The following is a 24,740-nucleotide window of genomic DNA, read 5'->3' as shown; positions in this document are numbered from 1 at the left end:
TCAAACCTTCAGCAAAAGGCGGATTCCTGTACGTTTCTTTCACACTCGCTTTGGTGGACAAACCCCTGCTTGGCACGAATTTCCTATGGCCGAACCATAGGAAAGAGACTTTCTACACGGTACCTCTTGGCAAGTTCAAAGAACCATCCACCCAGCTTCCATGGAGACCAAGCATGCTAGTATAGCCACCTGTCAAATTATCCCTCCATTCTGCGCCCACAGTTCACGGTGGCCATGCCCAAACATAGCATCCAACACCACATTGCTACCACTGGGCCACCAAAGGCTCAAAAAAGGCAGAGTTTTGGCGCTTGGAGGAACTGGGCATTGTTTGTCGGTCTGATAGCCCATGGACCTCACCCCTACACTTGGTGCCTAAGTCCACTGGCAGCTGGAGGCCCTGCAGTGATTACAGATGTCTCATCGACATGACGACCCCAGACCACTACCCAATTTCCCATATACAGGATTTTGCTGCAAATCTCCACGGCACAAAACTCTTCTCCAAGGCCGACCTGATCCGGGATGCCATCAAATCCCCATGCATCCAGATGATGTTCAGAAGACCACGATCATCACCTCTTTCTACTCATGCCATTTGGGTTGAAAAATGCAGTGCAGACATTTCAACACCTCATGGACACGGTGGGAAGGGACTATCATGCCTTTCCTCTGCATGTACCTTGACGATATCCTGGTAGCCAGTAGCACGCCTGAGGAGCACATGAAGAATTACCGCCAGCTTTTCACCCGCCTCACGCAGTTTGGCCTCACCGTCAACTCAGAGAAGTGCCAGTTCGGCCTCATGGAGACTGACTTTCTAGGCCACAGAATTACCCCAGTGGGAGTGACTCTGTTGCCAGCCAAAGTCAAGGCTACCCGGCAGTTCACCAGACCGATAACACTGAAGGGACTTCAGGAATTCATGGGAAGGTTGAATTTCTACAACAGATTCATCCCTGCAGCTGCCAAGATCATGCACCTGCTTTTCATATTGATGTCAGGTTCGAGAGAGCTTGAATGGACAGTGGAAGCTCACAGTCCATTCAAACAGACTAAGGAGGCTCTGGCCAACTTGACGATTTTGGTACACCCACATATGGTTGTACCAACAGCCCTCAGTGGGCGTTGTCCTGCAGCAGTTCTTGAATGACTCATGGCAGCCTCTCCCTTTTTTCAGTGGACACCTACAGTAAAGTACAGCACATTCGCTACGGAGCTGCTTGTCCTCTATTTGGCATCCGCCACTTCCGTTATTTCTGGAAGGGCACCCGTTCACTGTCTACACCGATCACAAGCCACTAACCTTCGCCTTCTCAAAGTCTTTCAATCCCTGGTCTGCCCAACAACAAAGACATTTATCCTACGTCTCTGAATTCACCACTGCTATCCGATACTTGTCGGGAAAAACAACATGGTTGCAGACCCATTCTCCAAACCCGCCGTCAATGCTTTGTCACAGGGAATAGACTCCCGTGGTCTAGCCCCTGCACAGCCTCATGACCCAGAGACACTCAGCTGCAGAATGGTAATCACGGGTTTGCAGATCCAAGGTGTCCCGCTGAACGCCAATCGCGCAAAGCACCTCTGCCACGTTTCCCCTGGCCAGCCATGCCCAATGGAGGAGGACGGTTTTCGACATGATCCATGGATTGTCACACCCCTCCATTCACACAACGATGCAAGTAGAGTCAGCAAAATTCATTTGGCATGGCCTGCGTAATTAGATCACAGAATGGACAAAGACCTGCACAGACTGCCAAGCACCAAGGTCCAGCGACACACCAGCCACCAGCTAAAGATTTTGTCAGTCCTTCCTGTAGGTTCCACCACGTACACATCGACATTGTCGGGCCTTTGCCAGTCTCCTGAGGAACACGCTACATGCTCATAATGGTGGACAGGTACACTCGTTGGCTGGAGGCCATACCCATCCCAGACGCTACTATAGAGACGTGCGCAAGAGCTTTCCTCTCTGCCTTTGTTTCCTGCTTTGGTGTACTAGCAGACATTTTGACAGACTGGGGTGCCCTATTCACCTCCATCCACCCTGCTCTCAAAACTCCTGGATACCCAGCTTCATCATACCATGGCCTACCATCCACAAGCAAACGGCCTAGTCAAGAGGTTCCTTCGCCACCTCAAGGCAGCATTGATGGCACACCGCAGAAATCCCAACTAGGTGGACAAACTATCCTGGGTGCTATTGGGGCTACGCACAGCGCTCAAGAACAATCTCAGCGCCTCCTCTGCTGAACTGATCTATAGCGAGGCTATTTCAGTCCCAGGCCAGTTACTCCCACCTTTGATCAAGCAGGAAATGGACACCACAGCCCTCTTTGAGAGGTTGTGGCACAAGCTGGGTTCACTTGCACCACCCCCTCTGAATTAGCCTCTAGTGTCTATGTATTCGTGCGCAGAGGCCCACACAGGACTCCCCTTCAGCGGCTTTATGAGGGACTGTACAAAGTCCTGAACAGGAACACGTCAAAGTTCACTCTCGACTTTGGGGGCAAAAAGGAGCTGTTCGCAATGGACAGATTGAAACCGGCCCACTTGGACAACCGATACAGGTCCCACCACCAGTGCACAGAGGATGGCCGCCAAAGCAACACACCTCACCCATGACACATCACAAGACCATTGGTGCCGGTACGGGGGGGGGTGGGTGGTTTGTGTAGTGATGCATATAATTGCAGCGACGAACCGGTCCCACTTGTTACATGTGGGCGGCGAAGCAGTTGTAGCAAAGATGGTGTCACTGGGCTGTCTCTTCCGGGACAGACCAGAAGGGCCTGTACGCACTCATGATATTGTGACATGAGTACTGATGCGTAAGGGGTGGAACGAAGTCAGGTTTAAAGGCTGCACGCAAGATTCAAATCAAATCAGTTATTTGTGATACCTGAGCAGACAGCCTGCCTCTTCAGTCTGTGCACACTACACAGTATTATATCAGTGGTAGGGTAGCTATTGCAGAGGATTCTTGAGAATAGGATTTGCATTTGGATAGGTATGGACTAGTTAGGTACAGTCAGTGAATAGTTGTGATGGGGTTTTCACTTAGATCTGTGACAGGTGGCATTTTGTAGATATAGGTGCTGGAACTGAGTTTGTGATGTATAGAAATTATTTGGATGGACATGGGATGACTAATAAATTTGTCTGAAAATTTGGGAGAATTGTGGATGGCAAAGAGATTACCAAAGTATGGTTCAATGGGTTGGCATTTCAAATGTAAGGGGTAAATTATAATGTAAGCATTGATGTACAGATGATGCAAGCCCATATCTCCCTGAAAGTGACAACACAAGCAGGTAGGGTGGTAAAGAAGGCTTATGGCATGAAAAGCTCGTGTTGTTGAAGCTGTGTAAAATTTTAGTTTGGTCAGTTTGGAGTATTGTGTACAGTTCTGGCTGCTGCATTACTGGAAGGATATAGAGGCTTTGAAGAGGATGCAGAATGGGTTCACCAGTATGTTGCCTGGGTTAGTGTATGAGAGTTAAGGTTGAAGCCCGAAATATCGGTCGTATATTTTTATCTTTGTTATATGAAGGACGCTGTATGACCTTCTGGGTTTCTCCAGCATTGTGTTTCAGCTATTAACTGAGGTTGGAGTGTCTAAGGCTGAGGGGAGACCTGGTATCGGTATATTAAAATATGAGAGTCATAGATGGTTTATTTTTCCACAGTGGAAAAATGTCATCTACTAGAGGGCACAAGTTTCAGATGAGAGTGAGAAGATTTAAAGGATTGTGTAAAGGATTGTGTGAGACAAATTTTATACAGTGGTCAGTAACTGGAACTCGCTGCTGAGGGTGGGATTGAGCATTGGTGGAGGTGGATATCATAATAACTTTTAAGAGGTATGCACATGCATATGAAGGAAATAAAGAGGTATGGATCACTTGCAGGCAGATGGAATTAGATTACTTTGACATCATGGTTTGCATGTAGGTCAAAGGGCCTGTTCCTTGCTGTATTTTTATATGTTGTCTGGTAAATGTTATAAATGAAACCTGTTTTACATATATGTAATATATGCAGTGGGCAGGAAATTCCATTTCTTCCAAAACTGTACTAATATAATGGCCCTTAATTAAGATTAATAAAATTTAGGCCAACATATTTGTGTGAATTGCACAAGACTCCTTTTAAAGAGTTCATTTGGTATGGTTTTCATGCCAGTAATTTTCTTCATCTCTTTCTGCAGGTGACAGGGTGATAGATGTTGGCTCCGAGTGGCGAACATTTAGTAATGATAAAGCAACAAAAGACCCATCACGAGTGGGAGATGCCCAGAATCCACTGCTCAATGGAGGTGATTTGTCAACTATGATTGGAAAGGTAGGAATGTGACTGATAAAATGTAAACAGAAATATAACTTAATAAAGCACTTGCATTAATGATTTTAAAAATCCACTACTTAATAAGCAGGAAATGTTTCCACAGAAGTGCATGGACTTGCTGGTGTCATTGTGTACACATCGATCACTGTTTAGGGTGACTGCCCCTGGTTGTCTCTTGGTTGGTAAACTTCATTACTCCCAACTTCCCCCTCTTTCAGGATGTTGATGCTATTGCTGCTATGCCCTCTGGCACAGACTGAATGAGAATTTATTGATTTGTCGCGGCTTTAGCCTTGTTTATAAGAGGAGAGTAAAACCCTGCATAAAACATTTCAGTGTCGATCTCCTTGATTCGTGTTTAATGCAGTGAGTTGGAAAGGGGGCTGCAGATAGATTGCTCCATTGACACCACAAGTTCTGTGTTCTTTCATCTCTTAAGCAGCACATTATCATTAGTTGAATGCTGGCTATTTATCTTAAGATTCCCAGACTTTGCTGCGCTGAACAGAATTAAATTGAAAGGCCACAGCTTCCATGCACTAAAATTGCTGGCTTCCTATCATCCCCAGCTTAGCAATATCAATTTTCTCTTGAAATCAACATCCCATTTCATCTGATCTTTGATCTTTACATTACCTACCCTTCTCTATCTGATCCCTCTGTGATCCTCAATCATACCCTTGAGTCCTCTCTTGACCAGCTCCACAATCCTGACACCCATCCTTGATTCTCTTTCATAAAATATAGAACGTTACAGCACTGTATAGGTCCTTTGGCCAAAATAATCTACTGACCTATATAAACAACATTCTAAACCTTCTCTACTCCACTCCCATAGCCCTCTATTTCTCTTGCATCCATGTCTAAGAAGTGTCCCTATTGCAACAGCCTCCATCACCACCCTTGGCAGTGCATTTCAGGCACCCATGTGTATTTAAAAAAAACTTACTTCTGACATCTCCCCTCACCTTACATAGATCTCCTCTGGTATTTGCTCCTGTTGCCCTGGGAAAATGGTCTATGCTGCTCATATAGACCTCTATTGTCAACTCTCATTGTTCTTCACTCCAAAGAGAAAAGACTTGACTCTGTTAACCTTGCCTTGTAAGGCACATTCTCCAAACTAGGCAGCATCCTGGTAAATCTCTGTATCCTCTTCAAAGCTACCACATCTTTCCTGTGATGCAGCGACCAGAATGGATACAATATTCCAAGTGTGTTCTAACCAGAGTTTTATAGAACCGCAGCATTACCTCATGATTCTTGAACTCAATCCTTTGACTAATGAAGGCCAGCATACCACAAGCCTTCTTAACTACTCTATCAACCTGTGCAGCAACTGTGAGTGATCTATGGATTTGGACCCCCCCTCCCCCCCCCCCAGGTCCCTCTGTTCTACACTGTTAAGAATCCTGCCATTAATTATGTACTCTGCCATCAAATTTAACTTACACTGATCCAGATTGAACTCCATCTGCCACTTCCGCCCAACTCTGCATCCTGAATATATCCTGTTGTGACAACCTTTTACACTATCCATAACACCTCCAACCTTGGTGTCATCAAGCCTTTTCTTCAATCCTGTTGCAAAATTGTTTGACACCTCCTTCCCATGCATTCATTTTGACTTCCTTTTCTGCCCTGATCTTTTTGTTGACCTAATCTATCCCCCCTATTCTATAACTGTTATCCCCTCCATCGAATCCTGGCTTAGCTGAATTGAACAAATATCGTCAGTCATGTCTGATTTAGAGTTGAGTTTTGTTGTACTTTTCTTGAAGTATCCTTCCTTTTGCTGGTGATCTCTGACAACTAATTTGGCTGTGTTTCTTTTGAGCATAAAAACATAGGAGCTAGGAGTAGGCCCTCTTCTCTTGCCTGTCGCACTTGCTCCATGATCTGGCCTTGAACTCTGCTCTACCTACCTACTTTTCTTCACAAGCATAAAACAAGCTCTTTGGCCCACTGTGCCCAAAACAGGCCAAATGGTCCACCTGTCTGAGTTTTGTTCATGTCCTTCTTATCTATCCTGTCTGTGTATCCGTTCAAATATTTCTTAAATGTCACCATAGCACCAGCCTCAACTACCTCCTCCAGCAACTTGTTTCATACACCCCCCCACCCCCCCCCCTCCACCCCCACCTTGGTGTATAAAAGTTACTCTCCAGGTTCCTATTAAACAATTTCCTCTGTTGACCAATTCTCCAAGTCTGGAAAAAGACTCCATACAGTATTTCAATTTTTTCTCATTTTTTACGTCTTGTTATGAGGCCAAAGGACTCAAAATCCAGCAGTAACAGAAATTCACCAAGACAATGGCTACTTAAACAAAACTGGTTATATTGTCTTAATACGTAATAATAATAAGATCAAAACTTGTTACTTTTAACTTAACCTAACATCCCTTGGAGATTATGATATATAACATGTTACAATAATGTATTCCAAAAATTAAAGTTTTTCTTTCACATGATCATTTTAACATCTAGACAAGCAATCTGCTATCACATTACTTGTACCTTTGAAATGATTAATTTGCAGATTAATAATCATCTATTTTTATTCTTCATTTTATTCCAAAACACTAGACTTATCATTTCTGGTTTATGGGTTGTACCCAGATACACAATAAAATTCTGCAGAGCGAGTATTAGAGACAACAGTTCCTTCTCAATAGTGGAATAGTTCCTTTGATTAACATTGAATTTTTCTTTTGAAAAGTAGGCAACTGGATGGCCAATTTCATCATCATGTTTTTGTAGAAATGTACCCACCGCCTCCTCACTGGCATCCACTACTAAAGAAAATGCTTTGTCAAAATCAGGAGATTTTAAAACCAGCATAATGACACAGCATCTCCTTTAAATTCTGTAAAATTCTCTGACAAGATTTTTTCTACTCAAATTTCTCCACCTTCTTCAAAAGATTGGTTAAAGGAAGAGCAATTTCTGCAAAATTCTTGCAAAACTTCCTATAATTACCTGCCGTTCCTCAAAACCTTCTCATTGCTTTCTTGCCATTGGTAATAGGGATTCAGAAATCACCTGCACTTTCGCTTGAATAGGTGTAACTTGGCCCTGGCCAACTATGTGTCCTAAGTATGTCACAGTAGCATGTCCAAATTCACTTTCAGCTAAATTAACAGTTAAGTTTACTTCAGATAATCTTGCAACAATTTTTTGAATTCCATCAGATGTTCTTTCCATGTGTCTCTTTGTGTGACCAAGTCATCAATATAAGCATCTGTATGTTTTAAACATAGGATTACAGAATTTATCATCCTTGGAACATTGCAGGGGCATTTTTAACTCCAAAAGGTAGCACCTTATATTTGTACAAGCTTGATGATATCACAAATACAGAAATAGCCTTTCCTCTCTCTGTAGTGGCACGCACCAGTAACCCTTCAACAGAGACACCTTGGAGAGAAATTTAGCTTTTTCAATTTTATCAATACAACCATCAATTCTAGGAATAGGATAAGCATCTGTTTTGGTTACTACATAAACTTTCCTGTAAACTGTACAGAATCTACCAGTTCCATCTGTTTTAGGTACCAGAACACAAGGAGAACTCCGATTTGAGATTGAAGGTCTAATAATATCATTTTCCAACATGTATTTCACCTCCTGATCCATTATTTTACTCTTTTCAATGTTTATTTGATAAGTGTATTGTTTTATGGAACTCGCTTCTCCGACATCCACATCATGACAAATCACTGATGTGTTTGACACATCATCAGGAAACATATTTGCAGATTTCAAAAGCAACTGTTTCAACTGCTTTTGTTCTTGTGGTTTAAGATGGGGTAACTTTTCCTCCAGATTTTTCAAAATTGTCAAGTTAGACGCATGAGAACTATATAACCACTTACAGCACAGAACAGGCCAGTTCGGCTCTACTAGTCCATGCCGTAACAAATCCCCACCCTCCTAGTCCCACTGACCAGCGCCCGTTCCATACCCCTCAAGTCCTCTCCTCTCCAGTCTTTCCTTAAATGTAACCAATGATCCCGCCTCGACCACGTCTGTCGGAAGCTCATTCCACATCCCTACCACCCTTTGCGTAAAGAAATTTCCCCTCATGTTCCCCTTATAATTTTCCCCCTTCAATCTTAAACCATGCCCTCTAGTTTGAATCTCCCCCACTCTTAATTGAAAAAGCCTATCCACGTTTACTCTGTCTGTCCCTTTTAAAATCTTAAACACCTCTATCAAGTCCCCCCTCAATCTTCTACACTCCAGAGAAAAAAGCCCCAGTCTGCACAACCTTTCCCTGTAACTCAAACCTTGAAATCCTGTCAACCTTCTTGTGAACCGGGGAGGAGTCACGTGATGGAGTAGTGGCCGGACGGTGAACTCCAGCCCTCTCCAGAAAAGTCGGAAAAAACAAAGGAAAACACAAAGGCACAAAAATAAAAATTAAAGTAAAGTGCGTACAAAGGTGGAAAGAAGATGGTGACGAAAAAAGAAAAATCGAAACCAACGGTAAGAATAGAGGAAGAGAAGACAACGGAAGAAGAAGGAGAAGGCCTTACCTGTTCGAAGAGGCCCGCGGTGGAGAGAGAAACCCGCTCCCTCAGGTCGGTAGAAAGTGGACTACAAAAATGGCTCACTGAGCCGAGTAAAAGTGCGCAACCGCGCATGCGCATGCAAAAAAACACACCGACGGGAGGGGTGACCAGCTGGGGAGTCGATCTCCACAGCCGGCAATGACAGCTGCAGAACAGCTGCATCAAGAGGAGAATATAGAAGACAACGAAAACAAGAAAGAAGAGAAGAAAAGGACAACAAAGAAACAACAGATGGCCAACCCAGAGGAAGAAGAAGAGGAAGAGTACAGTGAAATAGAAGAAGGGAAAAAGGCAAGACAAAGGATATACTTTCTCTTATTAAAGAATACATGGAGTCATTTAAAGAATGGCAAGCGCAAGAATTTAATGATTTAAGAAGAAGAATAAACAATACAGAAGAGAAAATGAATAAAATAGATATGACCTTATCAGAAATGGGAAAAAGAATGGACAAGGTGGAAGAACGAGAAGCAGCAGTAGAAATGGAGGTAGAGGACTTAAAAAAGAAATTAGAGGAATCTAATAAAAAAGTTAAGGAGACACAAGAACTGTTAGCTCAGAAAATAGATATAATGGAAAATTATAACAGAAGAAATAACATAAAGATAGTGGGCCTTAAGGAAGATGAAGAAGGCAAGAATATGAGAGAGTTTATAAAAGATTGGATCCCTAGGATCCTAGGATGTCCAGAACTACAGCAAGAAATGGAAATAGAAAGGGCACATAGAGCATTGGCCTTTAAACCACAACCACAACAAAAGCCAAGATCTATTTTAGTAAAATTCCTAAGATATACTACAAGAGAAAAGGTACTGGAGAAAACAATGGAAAAAGTAAGAGAGGGCAACAAGCCACTGGAGTACAAAGGGCAAAAAATCTTCATTTATCCAGATATAAGTTTTGAACTCCTGAAGAAGAGAAAGGAGTTCAATACAGCAAAGGCAATTTTATGGAAGAAAGGGTATAAATTTATACTAAAGCATCCAGCGGTATTGAAAATATTTATTCCAGGACAGCAAAACAGACTATTCTCGGATCCAGAGGAAGCACGAAAATTTGCAGAACAATTACAAAATAGACTGAGAGATGAAGACGTGTACCGAGAGTACAAAAGACTGCGAACTAAAAAGACACATAAGTTTTGAACTCCTGAAGAAGAGGAAGGAGTTCAATACATCGAAAACGATCTTATGGAAAAAAACTATTCTCGGATCCAGAGGAAGCAAGGAAATTTGCAGAACAACTACAAAACAAACAGAGAGATGAAGACATGTAATAAGAGTAAAAATGACCACGATTTATATGTATGTGGGTAAAGAGCTATATGTGTGTATATGTATAATGTGCATACATGAATGTATCTGTATTTAGAGGAAAATATAGATAGTATAGACAAGAATTAATAAGGGAAAGAAATGGAATAGAGGGAATAAGGAGGGAATTAAAAGAGTGACCTTTGTTACATATGAAAAGTGAAATCTTTTCTGGGGGGGGCTGGGGGGGAGGAGTTACGGTCACTGCAAAATCAGCTGACGCTTGCGAGTGAATTCGCAAATCCAAATGGAGAGGGGAGATGTGGTTGTCCGACAAGGGATAAAGGACAACTCAGGAGGGGAAGGGGGGATTGGGGCTAAAGAAGTTTTAAATAGGAGAATAAGGAAAATGTTTGATGTTTTATGAATGTTGTCTTATAAAGGGTTCAAAACAAGAAAACAGAAATGGATAAGAAGGAAAGGTAATGATGGAGAAACGAAAAGGGAAGATAAACAAAGTATAAAATGGCTACGTTGAACTATATGACTTTAAATATTAATGGAATACATAACCAAATTAAAAGGAAGAAACTGCTAAATTTACTGAAAAAAGAAAAAATTGATATAGCATTTGTGCAAGAAACACATTTAACTGAATTGGAGCACAAGAAATTAAAGAGAGATTGGGTAGGACACGTAACAGCAGCATCATATAATTCAAAAGCAAGAGGAGTAGCTATATTAATTAGTAAAAATGTGCCATTTAAAATAGAAGAGGAAATAATAGATCCAGCAGGGAGATATGTAATGATAAAATGTCAGATATATTCGGAGTTTTGGAATCTACTCAATGTATATTCACCTAACGAAGAAGATCAAAAGTTTATGCAAGATATCTTTTTGAAGATAGCAGATACGCAGGGGAACATATTAATAGGAGGGGATTTCAACCTGAATTTGGATTCAAATATGGACATAACTGGGAAAAAAATTAACAGAAAGAACAAAGTAACCAAATTTATAATTAAATCGATGGAAGAAATGCAACTTTTGGATATATGGAGGAAACAACACCCAAAGGAAAAGGAATATTCATATTACTCGGCTAGACAAAACATACTCAAGAATAGACCTATTTTTGTTATCAGCTCGTATGCAAGATAGAGTAAAAAAAAACAGAATATAAAGCTAGAATACTATCGGACCATTCACCCTTAATATTGACAGTAAAGTTAGAGGACATCCCTCCAAGAATGTATAGATGGAGATTAAACCCCATGTTACTTAAAAGGCAGGATTTTAGAGAATTTATTGAAAAACAAATTAAAATGTACTTTGTAGTAAATACGAAATCAGTGAAAGATAAGTTTATACTATGGGATGCAATGAAAGCATTCATTAGAGGGCAAATAATAAGTTATGTAACCAAGCTGAAGAAGGACTATAATCAGGAAACAGAGCAGTTGGAAAGGGAAATAGTAAATATAGAAAAAGAATTAGCAATGAAGGAAGATACAACTAAAAGAAGAGAATTGGCGGATAAAAAAATAAATTATGAAACACTACAAACATATAAGGTGGAGAAGAATATAATGAAGACAAAACAGAAATATTATGAACTAGGTGAAAAAATGCACAAAATCCTAGCATGGCAGCTTAAGACAGAACAAGCTAAGAAAATGGTATTGGCATCAAGGAAAAAAGACAAACAAATTACATATAATCCAAAAGAAATTAAGGAAAACTTTAGAGAATTCTATGAACAATTATACCGAACTGAAAACGAAGGGAAAGAAGGGAAAATAGATGAATTTCTAACTAAAATTGAACTACCAAAACTACAAATAGAGGAACAAAATAAATTAACAGAGCCATTGGGAATAGTAGAAATACAAGAGATAATAAAAAAATTATCAAATAATAAGACACCAGGAGAGGATGGATTCCCAATAGAATTCTATAAAACATTTAAAGACTTATTAATTCCGCCCCTCCTGGAAGTAATCAACCAGATTGATAAAACACAGCTTACCAGATTCATGTAAAACAGCAATAATTACAGTAATACTAAAGCAAGGGAAAGATCCACTCACACCAGCGTCATATAGACCAATATCTTTACTTAACACAGATTATAAGATAATAGCTATACTATTAGCAAACAGATTAGCAGAGTATGTACCGAAAATGGTAAATCTGGACCAAACTGGATTTATCAAAAAAAACGCACAACAGACAATATTTGTAAATTTATTAACTTAATTCATGCAGTAGAAGGGAATAAAGCACCAACAGTAGCATTTGCTTTAGACGCAGAGAAGGCCTTTGACAGAGTAGAATGGAATTATTTGTTGAAAGTATTGCAAAAATTCAGTTTACCGGAGAAGTATATTAATTGGATTAAAGCATTATATAAGGGACCATTAGCGAAAGTGACAGTAAATGGACATGTATCAAAGCAATTTAACTTAAGCAGGTCAACACGGCAGGGATGCCCACTATCACCATTATTGTTTGCGCTAGCTATAGAACCACTAGCAGAATTGATAAGAACAGAAAATAATATAAAAGGGATAAAAATAAAAGACAAGGAATATAAAATCAGTTTATTTGCGGATGATGTTATAGTATATTTAACAGAACCAGAACTATCAATAAAAGAATTATATAAGAAATTTAAGAAATATGGAGAAGTGTCGGGTTACAAGATCAACGTAAATAAAAGTGAAGCAATGCCTATGAATAATGCGGATTTCTCAAAATTTAAGAAGGAATCACCATTTAGATGGCAAATGCAAGCGATAAGATACCTAGGTGTACAAATAAACAAAAATCTCGGCCAACTATATAAACTCAATTATTATCCACTAATGAAAAAATTACAGGACGATTTAGAGCATTGGAAAGATTTACCACTAACACTAATAGGAAGGATAAACTATATTAAAATGAACATTTTTCCAAGGATATTATTCCTATTTCAGGCATTGCCAATACAGCTGACAGAGAAATTCTTCAAGGAGTTAAAGAAAATAATAAGGAAATTTTTATGGAAAGGGGGGAAACCGAGGATAACACTAGATAAATTAACAGAATGGTATAAACAAGGAGGCTTACAACTGCCACACTTTAAAAATTATTATAGAGCCGCACAATTAAGATACCTATCAGATTTTTATCAAACAAGGGAAAAGCCAGATTGGACTAGATTAGAATTAGATAAAATAGGGGAAAAGATACCTGAACACATATTATATAAATGGGATGAAAAATTGGTACAACATAGAAGTTCTCCAGTATTACATCATCTACTCAATATTTGGAAGAAGATTCATGTAGAAAGAAATAAAACAAATTATCAATTACCAAAACTAATATTGATGCAAAACAAGTTACTCCCTTTTACAATAGATAACCTTTCCTTTAGAGAATGGGAAAAAAAAGGGATTAAAAGAATAGAAAATTATTTTTCAGGAAATAGATTCTTATCCTTTGAACAAATGAAAGATAAGTACAATATAACTCAAGATACAGCGCTGGCATATTACCAATTGAGATCCTACTTGAAGGATAAATTAGGAAGCAGTTTGAGTTTGCCAGAGGCAAGTAACCTTGAATATGTGATTACAGATACAATGATAATCAAAAGATTTATAACAAATATGTATATTAAACTGCAAGAAAAGGAGAATGAGGAAACAAATGGTAAAACTAAACAAAAATGGGAACAAGATTTAAATATAAAGATAAAAAAGGAAACATGGGAGAAGTTATGCTCTGGAACGATGAGAAACACAATAAATACGAGGTTACGTATGATACAATATAACTGGATACACAGGCTATACATTACACCTCAAAAGTTAAATAAATGGGACCCAACACTATCTGATAGATGTTTTCGATGTAAAAAAGAAATGGGAACAACAATTCATGCTATCTGGGCATGTGAGAAAGTAGAAAAATTTTGGGAAGATCTAAATCAGATATTAAATAAAATAACAGAAAACAATATACCAAAGAATCCAGAGATCTTCCTCCTAAGTAACATAAAAAAACAAAGAATTTGGAATTGATTTGGAGGATGCACAAAAATGATTTGTTAAGATAGCTCTAGCCGTAGCAAAAAAATGTATTATGTCAACCTGGAAATTGGAAGATAATTTGAAAATATAACAATGGTATATAGAAATGAATAAATGTATTCCATTAGAAAAAAATAACATATAGTTTAAGAAATAATATTGAAATATTCGAACAAATATGGGAGCCTTACATTAAACATAATAGCGAAAATCTACCGGGGACAATCACTCCCTAAGTTAACGGAAGGAAAAGGAAATGAAAAGAATGGACTCAGTGGAATTTCTGGTGTATTTTTATTGAATGACAACATTGTCTGACTGGTTTAATGTATCCTAGATTTTATACCTTAAATGGACGGGAGGGGGGAGGTAGGGAGGGTGGGATGGGAGGAGGGGCGAGGGGGGAGAAAATGGCACTGTATATGTGTGAAAAGGAAAAAGTGTGTATCATGTTTAATGTGATTTATGGTGTGAAAAATAAAAAATTTAAAAAAAAACCTTCTTGTGAACCTCTGCACTCTCTCTATTTTGTTTATATCTTTCCTATAATTTGGTGACCAAAACTGTACACAGTACTCCAAATTTGGCCTCACCAATGCCCTGTACAATTTCATCATAACCTCCCTACTCTTGAATTCAATAATCCGATTTATGAAGGCCAACATTCCACATGCCTTCTTCACCACACCATCTACCTGAGTATCAGCCTTGAGGGTACTATTTACCATCACTCCTCAATCCCTTCATGGCTCTGCACATCTCAGTAGCCTACCATTTAATGCATATGACCTATTGAGATTTGCCTTTCCAAAATGTAATACTTATCTGTATTAAATTCCATCAGCCATTTCTCAGCCCACACCTCCAGCCTTCCTAAATCACCTTTTAATCTACGGTAATCTTCCTCACTGTCCACTGTGGGTGTTTTTTTAAAAGGTAACCCTCATTAGATTCTGTTTCCATAATCTTATGATCCATAACTTCCTCAACCCTGTCAACAGCCAACACCTCCGATTATAGACTGTTTTCCACTAAGATTTCTCTCATAGTAAGGTTTCAACATGTTGATACGACAAACCTGGGTTTCATTCCAACAACCTGGAGCATTTATCGCACAGTTTTCATCCAGTTTTGATTTTAACTTCATATGGCCCAAAACATTTTGCTCAGACGATTGATCTGTGTTCTTATGTGTTGGGAATAAAATAAACACTTTATTTCCTTGCTTAAATTTCTTCATTTGAGTCTTCCTGTCAAATAATCACTTCATTTTACCCTGTGCCATTTAAAAAATTCTCTTGAGCCAACGTCCACACTTTTTTGCATCTGATCTTTAAATTTAGAAACATAATCCAGCGAATCCAACTGTACGCAACAACTTAACCAACCACAGATGTTGGGCTCACAGACCTGTACTTACCAGACTTTTCCCTGCAGCTCTTCTTGAATAAAGAAACATTTGCCACCATCCAATCTTCTGGCACCTCACCTGTACTGATGACGACTCCTAAATCTCTGCTAAGACACCTGCAATTTCCTCTCTAGTTTTCCACACTGTTCAACATGGTACTTACTGAATTTGAAGGTCCTGGATATTTTGATTTTAAAATGTTTGGATAAATCTTTCCCTTGATTTGCCAAGCAGACTGGATACCAAAGGCAAAAAATGCAATCCTCAGTAAATTGTATCATAGTCCTGCTTTGTTTTCTGTAGGCACTTTCAGGTGGCCGATTGCCCCACATGTAAAGACGCCCGTTTAGGAAATATGCGGCTGCTTTGAGGCCACCTGAATGTGCAGGAAGTGCTTTTGAGGTGAGCTGCATAACCCTCCTCCGAGAGGGATAATCAGCTCTGCTCAGTGGCTCCCCCAGCCACCTGAATGCAGCTGGCTGAAAGCGGATGTTAAAGGGTCAGGCTGCTGACGTGGCAGCCTGAGACACCTGGCGCGAATCTTGAAGCATATTGTGCAGGCGGGTTAATGCAGATTCAGTCGATTTGTTTGGCAGTGAAGGGAAACAGTGGATTTCAACAGTGGCTCCAAAAGTCTAGTAACTGGTCTGATGAAGAGGTAAGATTGCTTCTAGACCATCTGAATCCCAGGAAAAGGAGCTCACTGGGACAGTGAGGGATGGTCCCACTTTTGAGCGGCTGTCTGGAATGCTCGCAGCACAAGGGCACCAGCGCAGTAAAAGCCAGGTGGTCATGAAGCTGAAGAGCATGAGGAAGAAATTCCACGCAGTCCTGGACCACAACAGAAGGAGTGGCAATGGGCACAAGGAGTGGCAGGACTTCAACCAGTGCCACACTCTCTGGGGGGGCGAGCTGCTCAGCTACTCCCTTCAATGTAGCCAGCGCTCTGAAGACCCCTGAATCCCCAGAGCTTATCCCTGAGGGATCTCAGGGTTCACACAGTGGCACTGGAGGAGGAGGAGGAGCTCTGCTAATGCCAGACAGGCCAGTGCCAAGAGCCTTCGCAAAAGCCTTGGAGAGTGCCCAAGAGACTTTACTAATGGATTGTTGTTTACAAAAAGGCAACAGATGAAAGAACTTGTTGGAGCCGCAGACTGTCCAGAGTGGGACTTGCTGTTCTAAGAGGGTCATGTGGTTTTGCAAGCAGAGAGAGTAAAACAGGTTTTTTTTCTCAGAGAGAGAGAGAGAAAATTCAGTTCTGCAATTTTACAGTCAGCAGCAGCTGTTGGGAATGGAATAGGACAAGCAGCAAGCTGATGGAAAACCCCATTTGGAAGACAGGTTGTGAGTGCTTAGTTCAGCCTGGTCAAAGCCCTTGTGGTCCATGCAAGAGGAGAGGACTTGCTGCCTAATGTTTCACTTGAAATAGCAGAAACAAAAAGGAACTCTATGGTGACTTGAAAGAAAGAGGTTATCATCTGGAAAACCTTGATGAGGCAAGTTTCTTCAGCAAGACGGTGAAGTGGCTGGTTACAAGGAATCACTTGTGGGTATCCAGCGAACAACAATCTCTCTGAAAGCCGACAAGAACCCTCCTGAGTGGTAACCATTTACCTTTCAAACACCAAAGCCTGGTGAACTTCATAAATGTTAAATTCTGTGCACAGTATAAGAATTGCCTGCAACCAGTGAACTTGGAGGAATGAGAAGTGAGATTGGACTGTGAAGTAAAGAACTTTTCTAAACTTGTACACACTTTACATACACATGCGCTTAGAATTGGAAGAGGTTAAGTCAACAGAGATAAGTTAAAGTTTGATTCTATTTTCACGTTTAAAGATAATTAAAAGCAACTTTTGTTTAAGTAACCACTTGTCTTGGTAAATATCTATTGCTGCTGTGTTTTGAAGTTCTCTGGGCTCATAACAGTTTAAGAATTGCCTGATACCGATAAACTTGGAGGAGTGAAAAGTGTGATTGGACTGTGAATCAAAGAACTTTCCTGAATATATATATATATATATATATATACACACATACAAATATTACACATAAGTACACTTAAAATTAGAAGGGGGTTAAGCTAATAGCAATAAGTTAAAGTTTGATCCTGTTTTTATGTTTAAAGAAAATTAAAAGCAACTTTTATTTAAGTAACCCTTTGTCTTGGTGAATTTCTATTGCCGCTGGGTTTTGAGAGATTTGTAGCAGAATACTTGGTGTAGGATATATTTTTATGGACAGCGTTTCCTTTTAGGGGATATTACTCGTTTTACATTCATTTGCAGGGTACCGGATCTGCAAGCTTTGACGAGTTTGGAAATGCAAAATACCAAAATCGTCGGACAATGAGTAGCTCTGACCGAGCAATGATGAATGCGTTTAAGGAAATCAGCAATATGTCTGACAGGATAAATCTCCCCAGAAATATAGTTGTAAGTTCATGGAACCTTTGTTGTGGTATTGTTTCATTAAATTAATGAGCACATGATGTTTTTAGTATTTCTGGCAATTAAAAAACATGGATGAAAGTAAAAGTTTTCTTCCTTTTCACTTGGCAGGATCGAACGAATAATTTATTTAAGCAAGTGTATGAACAAAAAAGCCTCAAGGGAAGGAGCAATGATGCCATTGCATCTGCCTGTTTATATATAGCCTGCAGACAAGAAGGTGTGCCACGAACGTTCAAAGGTAAAGAGGATCTGGAATTCAAACTTTTAAGTACTGCTTCCAGTTGAGAATTCTAAACAGAGTCCAACAGGAGTGTGTGGCTAAGGTAAAAAAAGAAAAGTAGTTGACGCTAACAGTTTTTAATTATCAGACACCACATCACAGCTTTGATCCACTCACGGACACATGGACTGAATGAAGTGAATGAATGTAAACGGCCATCAACATTAAAATAGAGTTATTTAAGAATGTAACACCAAGTCTTTGGGGATTCAGAAGGAACCCTTTTGTTGACTAACACTATAACTGAGGAAAAGGTCAGTGATCGTAGAGAACTGGACATGACCGTCAGTAATTGGTCCATTGAATAGTCCATTGGCTGCTTGTCAGTACACTCCTTCCATTATAAGAATATGTTCACTGGTGTTTGGTGTTCATTCATATTCATAACTCCAATAATAAAAGAGGACCCGGTAAAATCCCAGCTGTAACCAATGGCCGATATCTGGAAAATGTTCCAGTTAATCATCTTTAAAAGAGAAGAGGTCTAATCATCTCTGCCCTTTAGACTTCATTCATAGCACTAGTGCTCTATGCTTCACCATTGGGCCATCGTAGGATCTCACCCTGGATCCAAAACCTTGGCTCAAGCCAAGACATGATAAAATAGACAGCATTTTTCTGGAATGGTGAAGGATGAATTCTTGATTGAGATGGTCACTGCTATTCGAGATGTCAATCTATTGGGCCTTTGCCTCATCACAAGATTAGCTTTTCATCAGCATGTTGTGACAGCCGAAGAAACAATCTGCTGAGTATACTACAGCCAGATTATTTGATGTCACTTTGTTCCCTTCTGATCTTGTCAAGAAATTCAAGAGCAGCAGTGGCTATAGGATCCCATCTTGTTCTAAGTGCTCTTCAGATTTGTGGACAATCCTGACAGGACTTGTGCCAGTGTTCCTTCATGGTGCATCGCCAAAACTTGTTGTAGGGTAACAAAGTCCCAGTGATAACTCCTCATGGATCAAAACTACATCTGTGCTTACGTTCTGGGGACCCATATATAAAAATTGTGGTTGGAAGTCTGCTGAACTACTGAGCTGAAACCTTCAGGAAAAATCCTAAAAGAACATTGATTCTACTTTGCACCTTACTATGGGGTATTTACTGTTGCATTGTTGACAGGAGCTAACTTCCACAAAAGTGAGTCCCACAAACTTCAATGAGTTAGATGACCGGATTATGTTGGTCAAGGCTTTAGGGCAACTTGTCTTTTCTTTGAATAATACTACCTCATATTTCTGAGGGTCGAGAGTCGATTGAAATACTGGGACTGAGTCAAGACCAGGACTGATTTACGTGGATTACTACCTCAACTGCAGCATTAGGTTTTCCCCTCTCCTGGCTCAAAGCCATGGGTTTAGAATGAGAAATTTCCCTTTAAGCTTCTTTGTCTGCAGGTGCATGGTTTCAGAAGTCAAACACTTTCTCAAACCAGGGGACACTGCTTTGAGAACAGCTGCTTGCTCCTCCTTTAAGGTGCATTTCAAATTTTGTTTGCCAGTCATACAAGGCCGAACCAGAGGAATGAAACAACAGGTTTTTAAATCTATGATCTAACTTTCCATTTTCTACACCTGGCCACAGCCCGGATGGGAATTGGGTGATCATCTGAGTTAACACTTTTCTTTCACCTCTAGGACCTGGATTTATATCCAGAGATGGGATAGGAGTCTGTTCTCTGTAAGGTCCTTAAAGTGAAATCATTTTGAGCCATCTCAATCCGTAGGTATGTGTCTACTGGACAAGATGTTCCTTCATTTAGCACTTATTGGCAGAGTTGCTATGGTGTTAAAAGTGGAAATTGCTTAGATGATATTTGAGTAGTGTATAAGAATGTTAGATCTAATTGATATATTCTTGGTCAAAGTTGGTATGGGTTAATTAATGGAGGTTTATTTCATAAACTTATTCTTAATTGAGAGCAGCTACTTACCCCAATGAAACTAGAACAAGGATGAGCATTTTGATTTTTGTATTTTTAAGATGTTTCAAGTAGGAAAGTTAAATGTGGTTATATTTTAAAATTATGCCATTTCATATAAATAGTATAGATATGAATGGATCTTTGTACCTAACTGTATTGTGTATGCCATTTACTGTTTTATGCATTGATGTTTTACTTTTGAGTAGTGGGTTATATTTAAATTTACCATGGAGGGCTTAACACCATTGGTACAAATAAGGGGGTAAAAGAGAACAATTTTGAATTGTTGGTCTGACAAGCTGACACTTCAGTGAGAGAGGATTTCAGTTCTGGTCGCTGATCCCGACGGAAAATTCAATGGTTAGTGGAAGCTGAGCACTTGCTGGCAGCCTAACAAGCAGTTTTTTGTTCCCTGTTGATTTTAAATGATTTTTACTGGACTGGAGCAAATATGATCATGTTGGTCATTTTAATCCACAAAACATGGCATACAAGCATAATCAAAATGCTGTCATCTAGTTTTACCAGTGTCATGAATCAATATGTGTATCGTTTTAAAGTTTAGTTGGGGCTGTGTAAAGTTGTCCACAACCACACTTGGCTGTTTGTCAATCGTTAAAAGTTAGCAGGATGAGGGGGTGCACTATTTTCCAAGAGTTTTTTGCTGGGCATTTGAAATTTTAATATAAACTTATGAGAATTTTTAAATGCTCTCATTCAACTCAGATATCTAAGCTCATTGATGCCCACTTGCTATTGGTCTCCACTTGATTCCCTCTAATACTCTGCCACTTTTACCGTTAGAAATTTGTGCAGTGTCCAGAATTCCGAAGAAGGAAATAGGCCGCTGCTTCAAGTTAATCTTGAAAGCTCTGGAAACCAGCGTGGATCTCATCACCACAGGAGACTTTATGTCCCGGTTCTGCTCCAACTTGGGCTTGCCGAAACAGGTACAAATGGCAGCAACGCACATCGCGAGAAAAGCTGTGGAACTGGATTTGGTGCCAGGCAGAAGCCCAATTTCTGTGGCTGCTGCAGCTATTTACATGGCATCACAGGCTTCTGCAGATAAAAGGACGCAGAAAGGTAAGTTACCCACTAACCTATTCCTCAAGAGTAATGCTATGTTGGGCCTGATTTAATTTGCAAATGTGTAGACTTTTCAGAAAATGCAGGACCCATAGATCAAAGGAATGCAGGAAAAACTGATTTCTGTCAGTGACCTCCTTGCCTTTGCCCACCCACCTCCCAGCACACCCCTCTCCCCCATTCCCTCTCCAGCCCTGATTCTCTCCCCCTCATCCCCAGCACACTCGGATTCCGCCATGTTCGGGACTCCCTCCTTTGCATCTCCCTCACTTGGATTTTTACTTGTCAAATCTTCACCTCCCGAGATCTAAAAATAGAAATGTTCAAAACTCTTATGTGGCTTGATGGTAGATGTGAGGAAGATTTTGTCCAGATTAGGATCTCTAGGACCAAGTGTTAGTGTCTCAGTCATTTAGGACTGGTAAGAAATTACTTGCAGAATGTAATGAAACTCGGGAATTCTTTTCCTCAAAGAGTGCTATTCGGACAATGTATTCAAAAAAGAGAAGGATTTTGAGATGTAATGGAAATTAAGGGATCTGGTGGAGCAGAGCTACAATTGACCAACCATACTAGCCTGTTCTTGTCTGATCTCAGAAGCTAAGCAGGCTCAGGCCTTGTCATTACTTGGATAGGAGACCACCTGGAAATACTAGGTGCTATAGGCTTTTAGGACAGTGTTTTTCAAACTGCCCCCCTAAACTCACATTCCACCTTAAGCAATCCCTTCGCCATAAGTGCTCTGTGATGAGTAAGTGATTGCTTAAGTTGAGATGTGAGAGGGAAGGTCGAGAATCTTTCCAATTATTACTGAAATATTTTGCTTGAGAAAAGTCATTGCCCCATTTCCTTGGGAGTTATGAAACCGTGCACATAACGAGTCAATTAGGTAGGATTAAAACAGTGGTTTTCCAACCGTTTTCTTTCCACTCACATACCAATTAAGCAATCTTTACTAATCACAGAGCTCCGATTGCATAGGGATTGTGAGTTTTGGGGGGGCAGTTTGAAAACCTCTGGGTTAGTGCAATAATTGGGACCGGGTTTGAATGCAGCACTCTATAAGGAGTTTGTACTTTCTCCATTTGTCTGTGTGAGTTTTCCTTGGGAGTTCCTGTTTCCTCCCACTGCTCAAAATGTAATGGGGTGGAGGTTAATTGGGTGTAAACTGGATGGCACAGGCTTGTGGGTCAAAATGGCCTGTAACCGTGCTGTATGTCTAAATTTAAAAAGAAATTAATTTTAAAGTTAGCCATGCTTGATGGCTGAGTGGTCACAAGTGAATTTAAGGCTGTCAACTCCTGTACCTGTAGATAATTTGGAGATGCAGCGCAATATCAGGCCCTTCCAGCGCAAGTGGCCAATAAATTTGCTAACCCCATACATCTTTTGAACGTGGGAGGAAACCAGAGCACCCAGAGGAAACCCACATGGACACGGAGAACATACAAATTGTTACAGGCAGCGGTGGATTCAACCCCAGTTGCTGTAATAGCATTATGCTGACATGCCGTCCCAAATCTGTACAGAGGTGATGGAAACTAACTTACACAAGTTTTGTCACGCGATCCTTCCCCACCCCCCCCCACCCTCCCCAGCTCTGTTTGTGTGTATCCAAAATCCTTGGCATTTTCCTCTGACAAATAGCAATAAATGGCAGATACCATCAAACTATTCTACTCAATGCAATATCCAAATAAAAATTAATTTTCCCAATAATGTTTTAAATGAGATAACATGCATTAAAAAGACACACTTAAACATGCATTAAAAGACATTTAAATATCTAAAAGGAAATAACTAACTAACAGAAGTAAAAAGAAGTAAGACGCAATGCTGGTGAAACTCAGTAGGGAAACAGTGTCTTTTATAAAATATATAACTGACACTTCGGGCTTGAGCCCTTCATAAATGTGTAGAAAAATGTCGGCAGGTGTTCGAATAAAAGGGTAGGGGAGGAGGTGTGGTCACGAAGGCAGGAGGTAATGGTGGAGAAGGGAGGGCAAGGGGAGGAGGGATGACTAGGTGAATGGAGAGGGAAGGGGTTAAAAAGCTGACAGAGGGAAGGGAGGGGGAGAGGAGAGCAGGTTAGCAGAAACTGGAAAAGTCGACATTAATTCCAGCGGGCTGGAGAGTGCCCAGATGGAAAAACAGGTGTTGTTCCTCCAATTGATAGGTGGTCTTGGTGGGACAGTATATGAGACCATGGACATGACTTAACAAATTGCTTCCATGTAACCATTTACAGCACAGAAACAGGCCAGTTTGGCCCTACTAGTCTGAGCTGAACATCTTCTCCCACCTAGCCCCACTGACCTGCATTTGGCCCATAACCCTCCACACCTCTCCCATCCATATACCTATCCAACCTTCCCTTGAATATTAACAGCAATCTTGCTTCTACCACCGCTGCCGGAAGTTCATTCCATACCCACACCACCCTCTGCGTGAAGAAATTCCCCCTTGTGTTTCCCCAAAAATACTCCCCTTTTACTCTCAATCCATGCCCTCTTGTTTGAATCTCCCCCACTCTCAGTGGAAAAAGCCTATCCACGTTGACTCTGTCTGTCCCCCTTATAATTTTGAATACCTCTATCAAATCACCCCTCAACCTTCTACATTCCAGTGAATAAAGTCCCAGCCTGCTCAATCTTTCCCTGCAACTCAAACCCTGAAACCCCAGCAATATTCTCGTAAACCTCCTCTGCGCTCTCTCTATACTGTTTATATCCTTTCTGTAATTCAGCGACCAAAACTGTACACAATATTCCAAATTTGGCCTCACCAATGCCTTATACATTTATGAAGGGCTCAAGCCCAAAGTGTCAGTTATATTTTTTATCTTTGCTGTATAAAAGACATAACATCCCAAATCCTGTATTCTATACTCTGATTTATGAAAGCCAACATACTAAATGACTTCTTCAACACCCTATCCACGTGAGAATTATTTACCATGGCTCCCAAACCACTGTCACCTGACCTATCTCATTCCTTAATAGGAGATTCAATACTGCCCCCTCTCAAATCGGTTCTTCTACGTACTGATTAAGAAAACTTTTCTGAACACACTTAACAAACTACCCCATCCAGCCCTCTTACTGTATGGGCGTCCCAGTTAATGTTCGAAAAATTGAAATCTTCCATAACTACCACCTTATGTTTATTTCACTTATATGCAATCTCCTTACAAATTTCCTTCTCTAATTTCCCTCTGCCCATTTAATGGTCTATAATACACTCCTATTAATGTATTCATGCCTCTGCCATTCCTCAATTCTACCCAAATAGCCTCGCTTGGACGATCTCACCAAAC

The 24,740-nt window shown here is 40.3% G+C and overlaps 1 protein-coding gene across 2 annotated transcripts in view; it reads left to right on the top strand.

Moving 5' to 3' along the window:
- gtf2b (general transcription factor IIB) overlaps nucleotides 1-24,740 on the top strand; it is a 71,169-nt gene that overhangs the window by 40,674 nt on the left and 5,755 nt on the right. For both annotated transcript variants that reach the window (XM_069939118.1, XM_069939119.1), the window contains exons 3-6: nucleotides 4,214-4,347; nucleotides 17,964-18,110; nucleotides 18,237-18,366; nucleotides 21,140-21,421. In XM_069939118.1, coding sequence (XP_069795219.1) covers nucleotides 4,214-4,347; nucleotides 17,964-18,110; nucleotides 18,237-18,366; nucleotides 21,140-21,421 — 693 coding nt within the window. The remainder of the gene's footprint in view (nucleotides 1-4,213; nucleotides 4,348-17,963; nucleotides 18,111-18,236; nucleotides 18,367-21,139; nucleotides 21,422-24,740) is intronic.

This window comes from Narcine bancroftii, chromosome 5 (genome assembly GCF_036971445.1).
Source record: "Narcine bancroftii isolate sNarBan1 chromosome 5, sNarBan1.hap1, whole genome shotgun sequence".
Classification (NCBI taxonomy): domain Eukaryota; kingdom Metazoa; phylum Chordata; class Chondrichthyes; order Torpediniformes; family Narcinidae; genus Narcine; species Narcine bancroftii.
The sequence above is the reverse complement of the archived record's forward strand: the minus strand, read 5'-3'. Positions and strand labels throughout refer to the sequence as shown.